The 19,160-nt window shown below is 34.9% G+C and overlaps 3 protein-coding genes across 3 annotated transcripts; 1 reads left to right on the top strand and 2 right to left on the bottom strand.

Annotated features, from left to right (window-relative positions):
* Window positions 1-105: 105 nt before the first annotated feature.
* TRIADDRAFT_58819 (uncharacterized protein) lies at window positions 106-5,459 on the bottom strand (the record flags this gene model as incomplete). The annotated part of the gene is made up of 20 exons (XM_002114835.1): window positions 106-242; window positions 314-421; window positions 703-751; window positions 783-1,075; window positions 1,160-1,303; window positions 1,359-1,410; window positions 1,512-1,561; window positions 1,690-1,761; window positions 2,033-2,117; window positions 2,226-2,318; window positions 2,399-2,495; window positions 2,604-2,648; window positions 2,784-2,979; window positions 3,064-3,144; window positions 3,291-3,353; window positions 3,454-3,517; window positions 3,635-3,875; window positions 3,990-4,219; window positions 4,674-4,854; window positions 5,017-5,459. The coding sequence occupies 20 exons, from the start codon at window positions 5,457-5,459 to the stop codon at window positions 106-108; spliced, it is 2,724 nt and encodes a 907-aa protein (XP_002114871.1).
* A 2,197-nt stretch (window positions 5,460-7,656) lies between these two features.
* Window positions 7,657-7,824, top strand: TRIADDRAFT_8916 (expressed hypothetical protein; the record flags this gene model as incomplete). The annotated part of the gene is made up of 1 exon (XM_002115023.1): window positions 7,657-7,824. A coding segment is annotated over one exon (168 nt), but the record flags the coding sequence as incomplete, so codon positions are not given.
* Window positions 7,825-9,846: 2,022 nt separating this feature from the next.
* Window positions 9,847-17,914, bottom strand: TRIADDRAFT_64135 (uncharacterized protein; the record flags this gene model as incomplete). The annotated part of the gene is made up of 17 exons (XM_002114834.1): window positions 9,847-9,990; window positions 10,098-10,377; window positions 10,447-10,624; window positions 10,744-10,824; window positions 10,917-11,064; window positions 11,138-11,242; window positions 11,334-11,416; window positions 11,552-11,678; window positions 11,756-11,853; window positions 11,924-12,014; window positions 12,098-12,162; window positions 12,254-12,331; window positions 12,417-12,494; window positions 12,572-12,962; window positions 13,038-14,251; window positions 14,343-17,102; window positions 17,839-17,914. 17 exons carry the CDS (start codon window positions 17,912-17,914, stop codon window positions 9,847-9,849), a joined length of 5,997 nt encoding a protein of 1,998 aa, XP_002114870.1.
* Between the last annotated feature and the right edge of the window lie 1,246 nt (window positions 17,915-19,160).

Genomic DNA, 19,160 nt, shown 5'->3' with positions numbered 1-19,160 from the left:
ATTATTTGACTGTATTACCTATAAAGTTCCACAAGTTATCAATGTCTCGATAACAAATATAGAGCAATATCTCCATTATTTATAAATAATGAACTTAATAAATAATTAATTGCTGGGAGCCAATCTTGATAAGCGAATCAGGGTGTGCATAAATCCATCGGCCTCTTTTGGTGTCAAATTATCTAGAATTGAATATAGCTGTATGATTGCTTCCTTGGGGTTTATTGATGATGGGTGTATACCTGAGATTACATTATATAAAATAGATCATTTAGCAGTGTGAACTCGAAATAATAAATTGCTCTGTGATTACCTTTACAAATTTTCCTGATTATTTTAATGCTGTCTTCATTTAAAGTAGCAAACTGACTTTCAGAATCCTTCGTACCACTTGCCATTAAGGAGTTAGGGCCAAGATCATCTAAGATGAAATAACGATATTTAAGGAATTAAGTTTATAAGTGCATTATATCTCTAACTTCAGTAAAGAGGAAAACCACCCATACTAAATTGTCTGAAAGACTCGTCTTCAGTTTCGAGTAATTTCTTTAATATTATCTGGAAATCAAAATAAGTATATGATAAATGAAATAGACTAAATCAAGGGAATCTCTAAATATAGCAAACAATCGCAATTTTAGTAAAGTTTAGCTTGTAGTAAACTGTATACCGAAGCTTTGTCAACAATGGCTGTAGGCATACCAGCTTGCATAGCAACTTCAATTCCGAGAGACTGTTTACAATAACCGGGCTGCATAGAACGCAAGAATGACATTTCTTACTTTACCGTGACCGAAATTAGGAATTAGCGTCATAACCCTCAAATTTTTAGCGCTGTTATAAATAAATCTTACTCTACTTTCGCTTACAAATATTTTATACAAATACATAATAGCACCATCTGAATTTTTCTTAGCTGAAACTTGATATGATGAAGCTGATTTCAAAGTTGTGGCTAATTTGCCTAGCTGATGATAGTGAGTTGCACATAGTGTTCGACAACGTATTACTTCATGAAAGTATTCCAAAATAGCTTGAGCAACAGATATTCCATCTAGGGTTGAAGTACCTCTCCCTATCAAAACATTTTATATGCATGAGTTTTAGTATAAATTGAGGACGAAATAATGCTGTGTATAAATCAAAAAAGGCATTTAACCAATTTCATCGAGTACTACAAATGAATTTGGCGTAGCATGTGAAAGTATATAGGCCGATTCCGTCATCTCGACCATAAAAGTTGATCTATGTTGCGCAATGTTATCGCAGGCACCAACGCGAGCAAAAATTCGATCAACAATTCCTAAAGATATAGTTGTATTAATAATGCTATCAAGTTTAATTCATTTTCTATATACCAAGCAATATAGTACCAATTTTAGCTGATTGAGCTGGTACAAAACTACCCATCTGTAAAAGTAAAAGGCTCATTCAGTTGTTCATGTTGAACAATGATCCTCGGAGAATTAAACAAGATTATACGAGTATAAGCAACTAGAAAGCTAATAAACCTGTGCCATAATAGCGATTAAGGCATTCTGCCTAAGAAAAGTACTTTTTCCTAGAATCAATGATTATACAGTATAATTGATTGATAGTAAATTAGTACATTTATACTATCACAAGCTGCATTTAATTTTTCCTGTTATCAGTATCAGAATAGAATATCGTTGTAAGTGATAGTTTTACCTGCCATATTTGGCCCAGTTATAATCCAAACATTTTTCTCGTTCAAATTGCAGTTGTTACTTACGCACATTTCTAGTTTATACGCGTAAATAGCAGAAAAATAATAGTATACATGCGATTATTTATAAGCAGCATTATTATTAATTATGCAGTTGTAATGAGATTTATGTCTTCAAGTTATCCAGAAATATAGGATAGTAATGCTGTACTACGTACAGCTATTGAGAAGAGAAATTAAAAGATATTCTTTTTGCAAAATAATTGAAATACTGTACATATATTGTAGCAATTTAACTGTCATAGATTTCATTTCTTCAAATGATTTAAAAGCTAAATAAGTTACCGCTGTAATATGCATCAATAATAGGATGTCTTCCGTTCTTAATATCGAAAGTAGTATCTTCAGTAATCAGTGGCCTGCAATACCCCTGCAAGAATTACATATAGAAATACCAGCATGTGTATTTTCATGCATGAATACTAAGTATACACTGTAATACTAGAAATCTGTTAAAAGTAAAAAGTTCATGATATACCCTTTCATGTGCTCCAATACCCAATGCACAAGCAACATCTAATTCTGCGAGTGTTTGACCAGTAACGGTTAATTCATCTACTAGTGGTATGATCTGCAAGGTAATAAAACACAGTACAGCAATATTTTAGCTGTCATCTTTGGTCGCTTTACTGGTGAATCAAATAAAGGTACCTTTGCTCGAAGATCAGTGAAAAGTTTTTGTTGCAATTCAATCTGACGTCGATGAAGTTGTAACCACTCAGTATTTAGTTCTTCTAACTCAGGGATGCTAGCATAATAGCATAATTACATAGTAATCCTGATATTTACGTTATCTATACAAATTCAATCTTATCGATACGCGCATAAGAAAATATCTTGAAGCAGTTTAATGTACCTAAATTCAATTTTTTTACTACTACCGGACGTACCAGCGTCGATACTAAATAAAAGAACAGGGTATTAAATTAAAGATGTAAGTAAGGTATAGCAATAAATTTTATAAAATGTTAAAATTCATTATATAATTTATGACGTAATATAACCAATAAGTAGGAATGAAAACGATAAGTCTTACACGAAATATCCATGATGATTACTAATTTTGTTAGCAGCTGGCGAACTAATACAGAATGATCGATGGAAGTCTCTGCTAGTCAACAGATCCAAGCGGGGAAGGCCAAACTGATTGCTAAGTTGCATTCTCAAATTGTTGGCCTGATGATCATTGTTCGCTTTAAGTAATTCAATTTCATCGGCCTCAGCACAGTATCCTTAATGAAGGTAAGTATGATACGTTTTAATTAACAAAAATAACCTTGTTTACTGAGGAAATTTCCTTAAAGTATTATCTTTACCTTTGGCAAATAATCCATTGTCTGTAGCGTTCATTACCGAACGAATAAGCTTTTCTTTTAAATCGATAAAGTTTCCTAGATCTAGTAAATTACAAAGTCAGTTTTAAATTTACGACGGATACGATGAGTTTGTGCTGATAGATTTTCTTGTAGTAAGTACGTTTATACGGAAATCGTATATCATTCTATTAAATATTAATTTTATTTCGATCTTTTGGCATTTTTACCTTCGGCTACGGCTAAAACATCACTTGCAGATATTCTATTTCTGAGTATATCCTTGATATCATCTTAGCAACGATGGATTGAAGGTAAGCTAACGTTATATTTTCTGTTACACTTCAATGTTATTCAGTAAAACATGTTTACTTGCAGATTTAATTAACTTACCCGAAATAATTAGTATCTTCATTAACTCACGTAAAGTATCGATACTGCCTAAGTTCATCGAAATCTGGAATTTAAAATTTCGATATTGATCTGGTCATGTCAAGCTCTTTTTCAACCTTTAATATTTACTTAGTTCAAAATATACAGAAAAGGAGCACTGATAATAGTAATTAATTATTACCGTGCGTAGAAGAACATCCATGTTGTGGCACCCTTGCATACATTTATGAATATCAGTTGCGCAGCCTGGATTAGTAGCAAATATCGATACAAAATCCAAGCGGCGCTGAATCTCATTTACATTCGTAGAAGGTGCAGTAACACGCGCAGTTAAGATTTTTCGTCCAGCGCTGGTCACTGTTCTATCCAAAACATTAACTAACGTACCTTTGGAGACTGTGGGAACGGCACCAAACATTGTTCTAAAAAGTAGAGTAGAAAATTTGTCGGTTAAGGTGTAAAATGATCACATTGAACCGTATCGATCAGAATGTCTATCAAAATCGTAATAAAACACTTGAAGTATTTAAGATTACGTTGTTAGCTCCAACGATTTTCTAGTCGTGGGATCAATTAACATATGTTCATCTTGTTTAAATTTAAGTGGTTTTAAAGTTTCAAGTAAAAGATGCTCATCGATGTAATCCAGATATTGCATTAAAACCCGACAAGCTTCAAATTCTAGCTGAGATGGTTTGACCTTACGCATGGCGCAAAGAATTTGTGCATATTCTAAAAAGACAGTTACATTAGTTCTTGCACCAATCTATTAAATTACGAAATAGGCTAAAGATTACTTCGTTTAATATGTCTTGTAGAAGCTTCATCAGCGACATCGACAGAGGTAATGCAAATATTTTGAAATAACTTGGCAATTAATTTGATTTTTACAGCCAAAGAACGATGAAGATATCCTTGTTCGCATTGATTAATTAATTCTTGCATTTGTTTCGATATTAAAACCTACCAGTAAATACATGGCAAAAGAAATGATAATGTGCTCATCTTTTAATCACTGTATAAACAATAGTAGCGATGATGACAAACTTCAGATGGGTTAATGCGTCCAAGGTCTGCGGACAAGTTGGTTAAGGTTGATGATGTAAACTGAATCGATGATGGATAACTAATTAATTAACAGCTTTTTCTCGGTTTTTCCTTATATTAATATTAGCTTGAATATAAATTTAACTATCCATATTTAACATATTAATAAATACCTGAAAGTCTTGAGCTGCAACATCGATCCAGCTTAATCCTAAAGTTTCTTCAGGGCCATCAACAATGGAGAGCAAGTAATTGCTAGTATCGATGCTGGAGTTGTATTCTGCGAAAGTGTAAGTGCCAGGTGTGAAAATTTTGGTTACCTTGCGCTCTCTCAGATTGGCCGAGGTTGTACTCCTACAAACATATACGTAATTTTAACAAAGATGTTTGTTAACAGTTACCGACATTATTCATTCACAGGTCATTTTTTTGGTCACTATTCAGTTTAAATAGTTATATTATCACGCTATAATCATTTCGCTGCAAATATGTTCGATTATGCAAGTTGACACATACCTTGTAGTTTGCTCATTACAAATGGCGATTTTGACCTTCTCCCTGCAAAGTGTCTTGACAACATCATCAACTTGGTGCTTTGGAAAGCGCACTCGAAGTAACGCGGACGTTGATTCCATGTTATTAGCAGTGTCAAGTAATGGAAGTGTAGACTTGCTGGCAACAATATCAGCATCTTTATCATACACTTCATAGGCTTCACCAATTTGAAATATTAAGACAAAATCTTGGTAGCTTTGTTTAATATCTCTGTATTGCTTTAATAATTGTGGTCTTTTCATTGTCGACACCGTAGGCTTAAATTTGACTGCTGTTGAGGCAGTTAAAATTTTATCAGTATAGCGAGAGCAATTAAAACGACGTTGTGAGGATAAAATGAATTGCGGCCAGTTTTTACTAGTGGAAGGCCATGTCGCTTTTCTTGCTAGACAGCGTAGGAGCATTTTAGTTGCTTCACCCAAAGAATTGAATATTTCCTACTTGAGGCGTATACTGTGTATCTACTGTACTACAAGTAATGAAAAGTTTTAGGATAGACTAGCAGCAAGCAGTTCAACGATGGAAAGCCTAAAGATGTAAAGACAATTATACAAAGTTTCTTCTAAAAGCGTGATTAAATTGCAATAGAATGCCCAGAAAATGTACAGATAGTTATGCAACTTATGCAAACTCTCGAGAAAAGGTGCGAATCAGTTGCATGACACATACTGTATAGCTCAGCTCGTCTTACGTACTGTACTGTATACTGTAATTCGTAGATAATAGCTAATCATTATTGACAAGAAAACCTCCAGGGTAGTAGCAGACTAGCAGGTACTATATAATTAATACATGCTCTTATTACATTGCATAGAATTTGTGTCCAAATTAGTTCCACTCGAATGTATTACTTTTACATTGCACCTGATCAGTGAAGAACGACCATTTGCAGGTAGAATTTGCACCAAAGTCAGCTTCTCAGGGCCAGTAGGAAAAAGAGTAGAATTTGAGACTTGTCTATGTTAATAATAATAGATCAGAGAATCCATACCATTAATTGGAATATGAAAATGTAAGTTGATATCATCGAACTATAAGTAATAACGGATCTGCTACCGTAACCTGAGGCAACTTGCTGGCATTTTGCTCATTAGCTGCTGAGCTCAATGCAGTTGAGTTTCCAGCTTTGTTCAGCTCCTTCAGCATAGTCCGCGATCTGTCCTTCTGTGATTACTAAGCCTGAACTAGGGAAAATAGAATATCAGCTATTTTTGTAGATCTGCCTTGGAGGGTAGTATATTTTTGTTTTATTGGTTGTTTTTAGCACCTGGTTATGATTGAGGTCTTCAACTTTTTGCTTTGAAGTTGTACAGTACAGTACTGTGCTGCAAGTTTAACGGGCGTTCGCATGCTCAATATTACTCATGGCTGTCATCAGATACTTTTGCAAAAGTAAATACACTTTCTCCATAAGATATACACCTCGATTAGTCCACTGCTGCAGCACTGCGAATGACTGCAAATAGATGAATCAGTCGTGATGATTCAGCATGCACATATAATAAATATATAATGGCAGTAATTTACAGTACAGTAATTGGATTGCATCGCAATGATATCATGGTGCTATCAGATGCCAGTAAATCTGCAAGGATTTCAAACAAACTCAACAGTGATGGTCGTATACTCTTGTCTGCATACTACAGTGTGCACTGTCAGGAAGCATAGAGAAATAAATTTCAATCAGTATGGTCTTTCAATTTTTTTCAGTATTAATTGTAGTCTTGTAGATCAACGATCTCATTGCAAATCCTAGTCGAATTTTTTGTTCTGCTGTTGGTGCAGTCTACAGTATGTTGTAGGCAACTTGTAGCTGTAGCTGCGCTGTGGTTAAAACGCTAACCACAGCGATAGAAGGCAAGTCATGATGGCATGAGCTGCTTTAAAATCCTACCTTCAACTTCACAGATTACAGCATAACCATGGACTCATAGAAATTACTACAGTGATTTTAGTAGTCCATGATACGACAAAAAAAATTACAAATGAAGGTCCCTTCTTAACATAAAGTGAGAAGATGGACTGATCTTAATCGTTGAAGTAGGAATAGTAACTGACAATCAGCCAAAGCACAGAAATAGCGATTTACGCGTGCTGTACACTATAAGGATTACTGTACTGTACTGTACTGTACACTATAAGGATTACTGTACTATACTGTACTATACACTTTGCACAGTACAGTACATTGTAAGTTAACCACAGTATCTGATACTGTAGATTACAGTACGCTGTACTGTAATTATGAAGTGATGATCGTGATTGGTGGATTGTCTATACCCCTGTACCGCTGAACGGTACAGTACTTCAGTCCGTCCGGTCTGGAAGAACTACAGTACTGTACAGTACAGCAAAACGTGATTCACTGTACTGTACTGTACACTGTAGCCAACACTCGCGTCGGTAACAGTCTGTTGTACCCTTTTTCAGACTACGACACTACTGGAGAGAGAGAGAGAAAAAATGGCTGACAATAAACCCTGCTATCCTAATAAAAGTACGATGATATTTTAAGCATTATTCCACGCCTGTCATGATAGTTGAAGTCGGGCAGTTTATCAACCAATACTGAACTCTATGATAAATTATTTCTTATTGATAGAAATGCAAGTTACGGCCCAGGAAATGGAAGATGCAAAAGTTCCATTGCACCGTCGTGACTTTTGCGCTCATGTTTATATCCCTCTGATGAAATGCAGGAAAGAAAACTATTACCTACCTTGGAGATGTCAACATGAACGACATGCTTGGCATGAATGCGAATATGAAGAGTAAGTACTTTTCAATACAATATGTCGGATGACATAAAATGAAAATTAGCTTTTCAACCGACAAGACTTTTGCTTAACTTATCCGATACAAGATCGATATGATGGTGACCGACTCACGCATTAGTGCAATCTGTTCAGTCGTTAATGTTGATTGAAATTGATATTGTTGCCATCAGTCAACTAGTATCTTGAAAGACTGATTACTGTTGCTATTATATACGTACTATGGATGTAAAGAGATAATTAAAAGATAGATAAAACTCGTGTTCAATACAATTCTCTGATATGCAATATTATTCTATCATGACAGTTTTATGGGTAGAGTTAAAGAAAACGAGAGATTGAAGAAACTTGCAGGATTGAAAAATTAAAAAAATTGTTATAGCCTATTACTATTGGTCTTACCATCCAGCAACATTACGTAATACATGATCCTAGAATTGCATATCCATGGCCTACTCACTTTTAAAGGATCTTTTATGGAAAACTTTTATTTTAAGTATGGTTCTGACCTGAATAACCGTTTCTGTAATATATTTTCGCTCTAATTTCCATGAACATTGTTATCAACTTGATGCAAGTTATATCGATAACTAATAAACTGGCTTTGCTTTGAAGTTCGTTCTTTACTGATGTCTTTTACCTATAGCATTCGTGCCTACTACAGTACAGTATAACGTACTGTACATCAGTCAGACCATTCGATAGCAACACTTATACTCGGGTAATACGCGAAATATACCAAACTTAACGTATTAGAATCGAACAACGAATCCCCAAATATCCGTTTTGTAATCACAAATAATTTCCTCTTACGCCTAGCTCTCCTTGTCTACCTACTTACTCATATGTATGACATACATACAGTACACTCACGTACAGTATATTAGTAAATAGATAAGCTATCGAGTATTCAAGTCATCAGCCAAATTTTCCAAAGGTAAGGTATCTAGAAAATCAATCAGCCATCGATATCAGCATTACAAATTCAATAATAATTGTATAATATCAAATAAGCGGAATTCTGGTGCTACACATAATACAAGGTAATGTCTATGAAACTATTAATAAATCTACAGTATGACCAAGAATTCGTATTCATTTCTTCTACTCCAATACCGACGGTGTATTCTGTAATTAAGATCTGCCGTACATCATAGCTTAGTACGTATCATACATTAGTAATATTTTCAATCTATCAGTTCAATCCACAAGCTATTCCTCAAAAACCTATGGTATAATAATGTTTATTGATCCTGATCATTTTCGTATTATTAATGGTAAATAATTATTTTCGATCACTCCATCCATGGCGAGATGCAATATCAACTTATTCTAACGAAAAGTGAGCGTAGCTTAATTAAAATATAAATAGAACAGCATTTTAAGATATAATTTGCTACACATTAACAATAAGTTGAAAAATTTAACCCAAATTTTAAATAGTGTTATATAATACAGACATCCATAATCCCAAAAATTCATTTGTGATAATATGCATAATCGAAATAATTTCTTAATAGCTACAATCAATCAGTAGTTACCGAATAATATTGAAGTAATCTACGATGCTGTATACACATTATAAAAGTAGTGATATAATTTCAGATTATAATTAATCAACGGTTAATTTCCATATAATATAATAATGTTGCTTAGTATCAGTTAGTGATTTTATATGTATGCCGTATATAATATCTTAAGCACAACCGTGCATGGATCAAACATATCAAATAAATTATAACATTCCTGCTGAAGATCTCTTCTAAATATTTCGCTAGGATATTTCTTAGACACGGTAAATATTGCACTTGGTTATCATGACGGCCGAAGTCAATGTTGTGCTAGGCAACAACTTGAAGAAACACTGTAGTGATGTGATAATCAGCAATATTAATCATATATGCTATTATGGGTATATCCATATCATTAAAATCATAACGAGGTTAACAAATCGTAATAGCTTATAATGAATCCACCAAGTAAGGTCATATGCATATACAAAATTTCTTACACATCATTAATATACACGAAAAAGTAACTCAATGCAGCTAGTTATAGAAGAGCCGGTTTGATGTAACAGCGGAATTAAACATTCATCAAATTGTTCAATAAGTTCTTCTGGCAGTGGCTGTCCTCGGTACCCAGCCTTGTATTCCGTATGCTATCAAAAGTTAAAAATAAACCAGGTGGCATAGCGTTAGTATTTAATTGCCATTTTTAAATTATAACTTATAACCACGATATTCAAGTATATCGACTTGTCATTACCGTTTCACCATCAAGCGTCACTCTTACAGCGAATTCTCTGATGCTCTTTGCAACAAATAATTCCTCTGATGGTTCTAGAGCTGAATGTATAGCTTGCGCCAACATCTCAGCAAATGTTGTAGCAATTTCAGCATGACCTCCACTCCCACTATCCAGATAAAACAATTTAGTCCAGCGTAGAGCAGCTTTGGTTTTCGATTTCTTTTTATTTAGAACTGGTTCATAAATATCGAGACTTTTAATCCCAGCCAGCGACATGCCATCAACATGACTTATTACGCTACAAAATTTACATAAACGATCATTCAGAAAAACGACGCATAAAATCGAAAATACACCTATCGCTTACCCTAAATTTGCGGTACAATCACTCGGTGTCCACTTGATAACAACCAAATCATCTTCTGTTGTTAAAGGTGCTTCATCATTTGTTGCTATATGTCCCTCCACTGTACAATCTGTCATATTGCTAATAGCATCTCTTATGCAACGGTTAGCATCCGTATTTAATTGCATCATTATACCATCTGCAACAGTAAAGATTTTTTGTTAATGTTATTTGTTGAATATATTGCAAATTACTAAATTTGTTATTAAAATACTATTACACTAGAATAGAGTTACAAAATTAATACTAGGCATCAACCTTCTACGATTGTAGTTTTGATCCTCGAAGAGCTATCAGATTTTAAGGAACAGTTCAGTACGATAAAATTGGCTCCAATCGCTATTATTAAAAGAAAAGGTTAAATTAAGATTCAAGCTATCAAAAATGGAGTGATACGGTAGTTAATTGCAATTAGTTACAATGAATCTTACTATTTCTGTCATATCCAGGTCTTGACATAATCTGAGCTTTATAGGCTCCATCCGTTTGCGTACATACCAGTACAGAGTCAGCCAATGGACTGAAGTTTGCTCCAAAGGCTAAGACCCTTTCATCGCTTTTACTCAAGACTTTCAATATCTATAATTATACATGATATAGAATTTTTAGAAACATTGTCTCTGTGCTAGTATTTACTTTGCAAAGTAGAGACCTTATCATGTTGGTCCATGGCCATTGTAATTGTAACTTTACGCTTTTCTAAATGCACAATAAGTCCTGGTATGCGCTCCAATGTGTACTGTCCAGAGTCGAAATCCTAATAGAACATGAATATGCACCTGACTATTTAATATTTACGAACCCATGATATATTTCAAAGAGTTTTAATAAGCCAATATCATTCTTACGATTAGTAATCGCATTATGGTATGACCAATTTCAGAGAAGAGGGCTTGACGATCTCGATAACTCCAGATCGGATAAGGATATTCTACCACGTACAAGTTTACATTATATTATAAACTTCGAAATCATTTTAACATTTAAATCGTTATTAGTGCGTTATTCGATCCCTATCTATAACAACGGTCTAATCTTTTGGGTACTGTACTAAGCAAAGCTTTACCTTTGTAATAGTTCCCGAGACCTACTAAAAGTCGGAGAGGGAAAGCCCTAGCCCATACCAGTTCATTACGATGAATAAGTAGTCCAAATAGGTAGGGTGATTTGGGAATAACTAAATTGATGAGTGGCTAAATAAAAACATCTTCAATTGAGTAGGCAGTTTGCAGAGTTGAAAAAATTGTTAAATCTAAATCACTGTGGCTACCTGGCCGGCATGTTCAATGAAAAGACATGCGCTTATATCACTATGACCAAGATGAGGGGAAGTAAAGGTTGTGTAGTCCATATTTCGGACATGTACGCCTACAATATTAATTTGTGCAAATAGTATTCAGCTTAATTTTTCGAATACAATCCCAATTTAGATGCATACCTTGCTTGGCCTGTCTATATATCACTTTAAAAAATTTTAACATGCCACGAGGAACAACATCGTCAGTACTTAATCGTTCCAAAACAATTACCTAACCGAACAAGAATTAGTATTGGAAAAGGTTAAGTTAATTTTGAAAATGCTACTACAAACAAAATTTAACTGAGCAATAACCAATTCCTGCTGGCCATAGTTCGATAATCCACTCGTACAGAAGCACCAACAAAATCTTTCAGCATCTAAATGGAAGTAACAGATTTGATTTGTAGGAATGAAGGAAGGTCAGTGATGTGGTACACAGTTAAAGAGAAATTCATACATGCTACTTACAGTTTGCTAGTTTGACCTTTACGCGAACACGTTCACTAATGGTAAATGAGAGTAGTTTTCGTGTACAAACTTCAATCTCTACATCATGGTAGATAAATAATTAACAACAGTCATTGTAACAATTAACTTTTCAGAAATTTAACAACATAAACATAAAATATACCACTTAATTGCCTTCCTTCGTCGGTATCACCCCTATTGTCACTTTCATTAGACTCTCCATTATTAGATAATGCTTGACCTTAGAGAAATAAAAATTAATAACGTTAAATTCAAGATAATCTATAAAGGCGATGACCAATTCATTACAGTCTTTACCTTCTCTCCTGCTGTTATCTGGACTACTGGCGGCCTCAGCTACGCTAGTTTCACTACCGGAAGCAACCTGAGGCACTTCATTAGTATTTGGAGAAGAAGAAACAACATTCGTACTTGGTTGACTTAAAGATTGTACAGATATAGGTTGAAAATTCGTCGGTGGTGTGATCATGCCAGTGGTAGAAGCTATGGCAGAACCCGCAGCTATTTCGGTTTGATAATCTAGAGGCTGAGGAGCTCGCATTGCTTCTTCATAAGATGGCGCTGGTTCTCGAATGGGATGCTGCTGTTGTTGATTTAAGTACTGGTAACATATATGGCAAACTCTAGAGGGTTTATTACTCAGAAAGGTCAACACAAATTTCATGCTACAACAAGCAGCACATAAGACCTAAAATATCAAGTTTTTATATGAGGGATATAATTTAAGACTACACACGTATTGCGATATGCAAAGTCCATTTACCTGCCCACATGCGCGGCAATGGTGACGCCTTTTTAAAACTGTGAATTTAACCCCACATTGCATACACTGAACGGCCTCCGTATCCGACACCCAAGTTGGTCGTTCAAATCCGAGTCCAGGAAATGCAGGAGTAATGGGTACGTAATCAGCAGAGGATGTACTTACGTCAGGTTGAGGCATGTTGCCTGTAGCATCATTACTTACAAAATTATTAGGACTGCCAGCTAGATTGTCGGCCTGATTTCCAAGGCTATAACTAGGAAGGTCATCTCTATTTGTTGGTGTAGATCCAGTTGAAGGTATTTCATTATCTGGAGGACTCTGACTAGCCAAACCAACTCGGTAGCTCTGGTCAATTGGAATATTACGACGAAGAACCTGAGGTTGAGATGTTGGCAAACCATCATCTGTTACATTTTCTATGCCAATATATTCTGCTGTAGGAGCAAACCTGACGCTTCTTCTACCAACTTTATTTGACCTCCCGCTACTGGCTAAATTGGATGTGCCTCCATCAGACTGGCCAACATTATGATTGCTAGAAGCTGCAGCTTCGGCAACATTATTGTTAATATCATCAACTATATTTTCTGTCGGTATGTTCTGATTGGAGACTTGATCACTTGCAATATCAGAATGTAATCCATTACTAACGTCGACTAAACTCATTTCGTTAATCTGTGGATTGATTGAAGTCTGCATAAAATTTTCTTCGCTAAATGTACCGCTTGAGCTTGGTACATTGTTGTTATCAGTAAGATGGCCAGGTGCACGCTCCGCATTACTTGGAATCAAAGCGTCTACCGTAGCCGTCGTTAATAATCTATCATTAACTTGGCTGTTGTCTCTACCATTTGTCAAGGTTTCAAGCGTATTTTTAATTCCATTGTACTCATCATGTGGCATGACATCATTCATAGTATTTGTAGACGGCAATACATCACCTTTTACTGCTGCTTCCGAAACTGGTTCCTCGGGAAACTGCTCCAGATTATCCATATTAAGAACAAGATCCATGCATTGTGATAGCGCATTGCTGCCGCTAATTAAATCTACATCGTCAGTCAAACGTAAAAAGTTATCTTCAGATTCTTGTAAGGAGTTGCCGTTATCTGTAACATTATTGGGATGAGAGTTAACTTCCATCGAATTATTTACAGAAACTGTAGTTGCATTTGAAGATGGATTTTCTATATCAGTTTCAGCTACATCACCTGCAACAGCATGAATTGTTTTCATTTAGTGATTTTTAAGTCAATTTCTAAGCCACTGTATCTGATAAATCAATTCTGCTAACAAACCTACCTCCACTGTTAGTAATATTATCGTTGATTTCTTGATGATAATCTTCATTACCATTTAATTCGTTCATTACACCAGATAAGAGATCGTCGATTACGGGAATATTATCACTTGAAAGATAGTCCATATTGCTATCAGACAGAATATTCCCTTCAGGTGTATTTCCTGTATTAATAATTGATGACTTTTCATTTGCAGTTTCTTCACTACTAGTGATATCTAAATTATTAGCCCCTTCATTTTCTATTACGTCCTTGCTGTAGGGTATATTTGTTGTAATATACTCTGGGTTTATTTTAATGCCTACAGATTTGATATCAGAAGAAAGATCATCCTTATCCAAATGTAAATCAGATACGTTTGAATTTTCTTGGTTATGGCTAGCATCAACTTGATTACTACCATGACTGTCAATAAGTAGTGATTCGTTGCATGATTTAGATTCTAATGATTTCTCCTCGTGGTCGCTCACTTTTTCCTGATCGGTTAAAACTTGTCGCTCTAAAATAGAATCCGCTATAGTCTCTTTATTTGAAATATCAATATCACCAGTCTTAATGGTGGGAGATACGTTTTCAGCACAAGAGATACTTGTTATGCTATTAGCAGAATTCGGAGTAACGGTGACAGTAGAGAAGTTAATGTCTAACAAAGATGATAGATCATTCGAGTCCAAATTCTCCGTTGTATCACGTTTTTTAACTTCGTACAAAGGATCTAAAATTAAATTATCGAGCTCAAAACTTTCTGTAGATATCTTTTCGGTAGCAGAATCATTACCATTAGTCAAAGCAAGTGGTAAGGTATCGTTATCATAGTTTAATTCATTATCAATCTTAGCTGCCTTATCGTCATTTGAGTTCTTATCTTGAAAATCAGTCAAGAGAGAGCGAGCGATGCTAGACTCTGAACTAATTCTATCTTTTTCGTTATCTATCACACCTGACACATTATAATTAGTCTTTTCGATTGACTCATGAACAGTAGAAATAGTATTATCACCACTTTTGCTGGCAGATTCTACGAAATTCTTAACAGGTTGATCGCTACCGAATTTTTCTGGTAACTTCATTCCTCCACTGATACGACCGTTTAAGTCTGGCAAGTTGCTGAAAGCGTTATTCTTAGCTGTAACATCATTTTTTACAGTAAATTCACTACTAGTATCATTAACATGATTGTTTGTGTTATCAATGATTGATACTGGCGATAAAATGTCGGTTGAGAGTTTATCCGATGTACTTTGGTGAGAATTCTTGAAAGATCCGGACACACTTTCCAGCTGGGTTGAAATATTGTTGTAACTGCTACTTACTTCATTGTTATTTCTATTTTTATCAGATGAGGTAGATGTTGATGATTCTTGATTATTGGTTTTATTCGTTGAAAAATTGCTAAGATTTTGTTTATCTTGAAACATGCTTGACGTATCAACTGATGTTGTATCAGTTAAACTGAAATTTTCATGGTTATTCACATTGCTGATAGCGTTTATCTCGGTATTTACAATTCCTATAGTAGATATCTCATCGTTTCTCTCTTTATGTAAGGGAGCTGCATCATTGTTTTCAGATTTATCCCATACAACATTATTTTCTAAATCATGATTAATATTAATGTTATCATTGTTCGAAAAAGATACCAATCCTTGAGTAATGTCACCTTCAGGCGATACAATCCTGTTGTCATGAGAAGTAGGAACCATTGAAACATGTTGAGTAGACTGAGAGTTCTCAAAACTTGTAGGAGCTTCGTTAGAATCCGCATCAACTTTAGGTTGATGCGATAAATTTCCTGTATAATGGTTACTCGGTGTTTTTAATTTAGTACTATTTGTTTCTGGGGCAATATCATTACTTGAAGTAGGATGTAATGAACTACCAGAAGATGGTATTGAATTGAAATCAGATTTAAGGCTTGCAATATCGAACTTCGGCAAAATATTATCAATATCTAAAGCAGTACTGAGTTCATTGGTAGAATTATTGATTTGGCCAGAACTAGGCATTTGCGCATTACCATGATTAGTATTGCTAGCAATTGAGGTAGATGTAGGAGTAGCAGAATTCGCTTGATTACCAGTCTTGTCATTTACATGTATAGGTGATGCATATTTATCCAGCATAGTTTCCCACTCATTATCACTTTCATTATCAGATGAAGGTTGCACGGGGACTTTAGTACTCCTTTTCTCTGAGCTATCGTTATAACTACGGTTTGGATGGCCATTACCGGTGCTATTTTGGTTAATAAAATTCTGATAATAGTCAGCGTCGCTAGTACTAACGTTGTTTGTGGTTGTGATTACATTTCCGCCAGCGGGATCGCTGCTGTACCCATTGGCTTCGCTATTAATGGAATTGTGTCCAGCTAGAAAGCCATATAGGTTACGGTTAACTGAGCTGCTGCTATGTTGCAAATTATTATTTTTATTATAATCACTATTAATCAAAGCGTTAGCGCTATCACTGCTTGGATAGCCTTGTTCAATTACTCCAGTATTCGATGACTCAAATGCAGCCAATGATGGATAGACACTGCTGGATGTGGTTTCTTCCATGATGCTACGATTGTGAGAGCTACTGTTAATAGAAGGTATGGGGTGCTTAACTGCATTACTTCTATTCAATGGTCGATGGGTCGTTGGTTCTGGAATAGGCTTCTTATTGAGATTATTTGATTTGCGGTAATTGTCAGGGGTCATAGCACTGGGACGATTGACAGTGCTATTTTGATGATACAATGGCGGCTGCATCGATAGTCCTAACGTTCAAATTTAGATGTTGTAAGAGACAATAATTTACTTCATTTATAGACGTTATAATAAGATTGAATGAGTGTTAAATTTATACTACTGTACGGCAATGCTCGTTAACGCTGTTGAAGCAGTATCATTCCGTGATACTCTATATACGCATATAGTACAATAATACAGTAGTGTATCCGCTGCCGCTTTGTAACACATTAAAATAACAGAAGACACAAGGATATTCGACTCAAGAGAGAGAGAGTGGTCTGCACATCGATAAATATAATGCACTTACTGTATATATATAATGTGATATTGACATTATCTACATTAAGCTGTGCTGCAAAAGTCATTCGCATTCGATGCATCTACAGTAATCTACGTGCATAATTAATATACGCGTATATAAATGACAATTGTCAATGTCAACAATCAAAATCTATTGCATTTACAATTTCGATAGGTGATAAATAGTAATATGAATCAAAACTATCTTATTGTAGATATTAAAAAGCTTAAAATCCTATAATAAGGTAAGGTAGCTTATCTGATACGACGGAATAAACACCACGGTCAGTAAATATGAGGTGCTATAAATTCATGATATATATGAAGTAATGATACGTAAAGAATAAGACCAACACGAATTATTTGATCATTCTAGTTGAAAGCAGCAAAACAGCACGGCATGATAAAGAATTATTTGATAGCTTTAGGTAAAGCAACAGTACAATATAGATTGCTGCTTACCTTGAGGATGATCATCTTCATTTTCTAAATCGTTTAGGATCTTATCCAAATCCACAGTATCGTAGTTATACGTCATTTTGAAACTTAATTGAAATGCTTTAAATCCATGCGAAAAAGAAAATATACTTTAGATTAAAATTAATTAATGAAATAGCGCTGCAGGTACAGTGGTTGTTTTCAATCGTTCAGTATTGATCATGATGATTCGAATTTATTGTGAAGATAGATTAGATGATTACGTATTCTATACCTACTATACGTACATTATAGAATATGGTATTTTGTCATTTATTAAAGATTTGCAGTATTACCTAATGATAGAGGGCTAGTTTCCGCTACCGATAATTACTGTATAATTAAAATCAATGTCGTCGATAATAAAAAATTAAATTTAAAAATTATAGAAATTGACAAAACCTACAGCAATTCACATAACCGTAATACTAATAAAATGGACAATTATGTGAATCGTAGCTCAAATACATATTGGATCAGAAAAATTTCAACTCGAGATGCAAGAGCGTACGTATGTAAGGTGCAGGATGGGCAGGATAGCATATCGAAATTAATTGAGGGTTTTTGAAATAATACAGCTCATAAGCCGTAAAGTATAACAAGGGCACTATTGCCTACTTGATGCAGCTACCAAGTAACGACTTGAGCAGGTAAATGAAGTGGCAATCTCCACATCATTTCAGGACAGAGTTGGCTCGCTGTTTTTGTTCTCCGAATTTGTTACGTAATGCAAGCTAAAGCCAGGTATACGTACGCATTTATCATGAAGATTTTAAACACTGTAGCGAAATTATCTCGAGCGTTGCAGTCTTTCAATGCCGCTAAAAACTATTTGCAGACTTGAAAGTGACAACAAAGTGAGATCAAGACCACTAGGATTCATAAAAGCGCATATGAATTTATCATAGCAGCATTAGGATCGATTTATTGTCAACATAATAGAATATCAAGCATAGTCGTAGATAGGGAATCTATTCCATCAGTCAAAAATGAATACTACTGTATCTTTTACTAACAAACTCAGTGTAGAGAAATTCAACTTTGCAATTCAATGCTGTTTTATCAAGCAAGGTGATAGAAAAAAAAGAAATCGCTTTTGCTATACCCGCACATAATTAATTAATTTTCCATGAGCCATTCAAAGCGAAAGTATAGAAGACACGATAAAGTGCCAACAGCATACAAACATTCTGGATAGGATGTATTGAAAAAAGGTCATCACAGTATCGCCAAATAACTTAGTGAATACTTTCAATGTGCTATCAAAAAACAGTTTATATCAGCACTAGAATGATTCTTGGATTTAG

The sequence above is a fragment of the Trichoplax adhaerens genome, genomic scaffold (assembly GCF_000150275.1).
Source record: "Trichoplax adhaerens TRIADscaffold_9 genomic scaffold, whole genome shotgun sequence".
In the NCBI taxonomy this organism is placed as follows: domain Eukaryota; kingdom Metazoa; phylum Placozoa; class Uniplacotomia; order Trichoplacea; family Trichoplacidae; genus Trichoplax; species Trichoplax adhaerens.
Note: the sequence above shows the minus strand (reverse complement) of the source record. Positions and strands in the feature narration are given on the sequence as shown.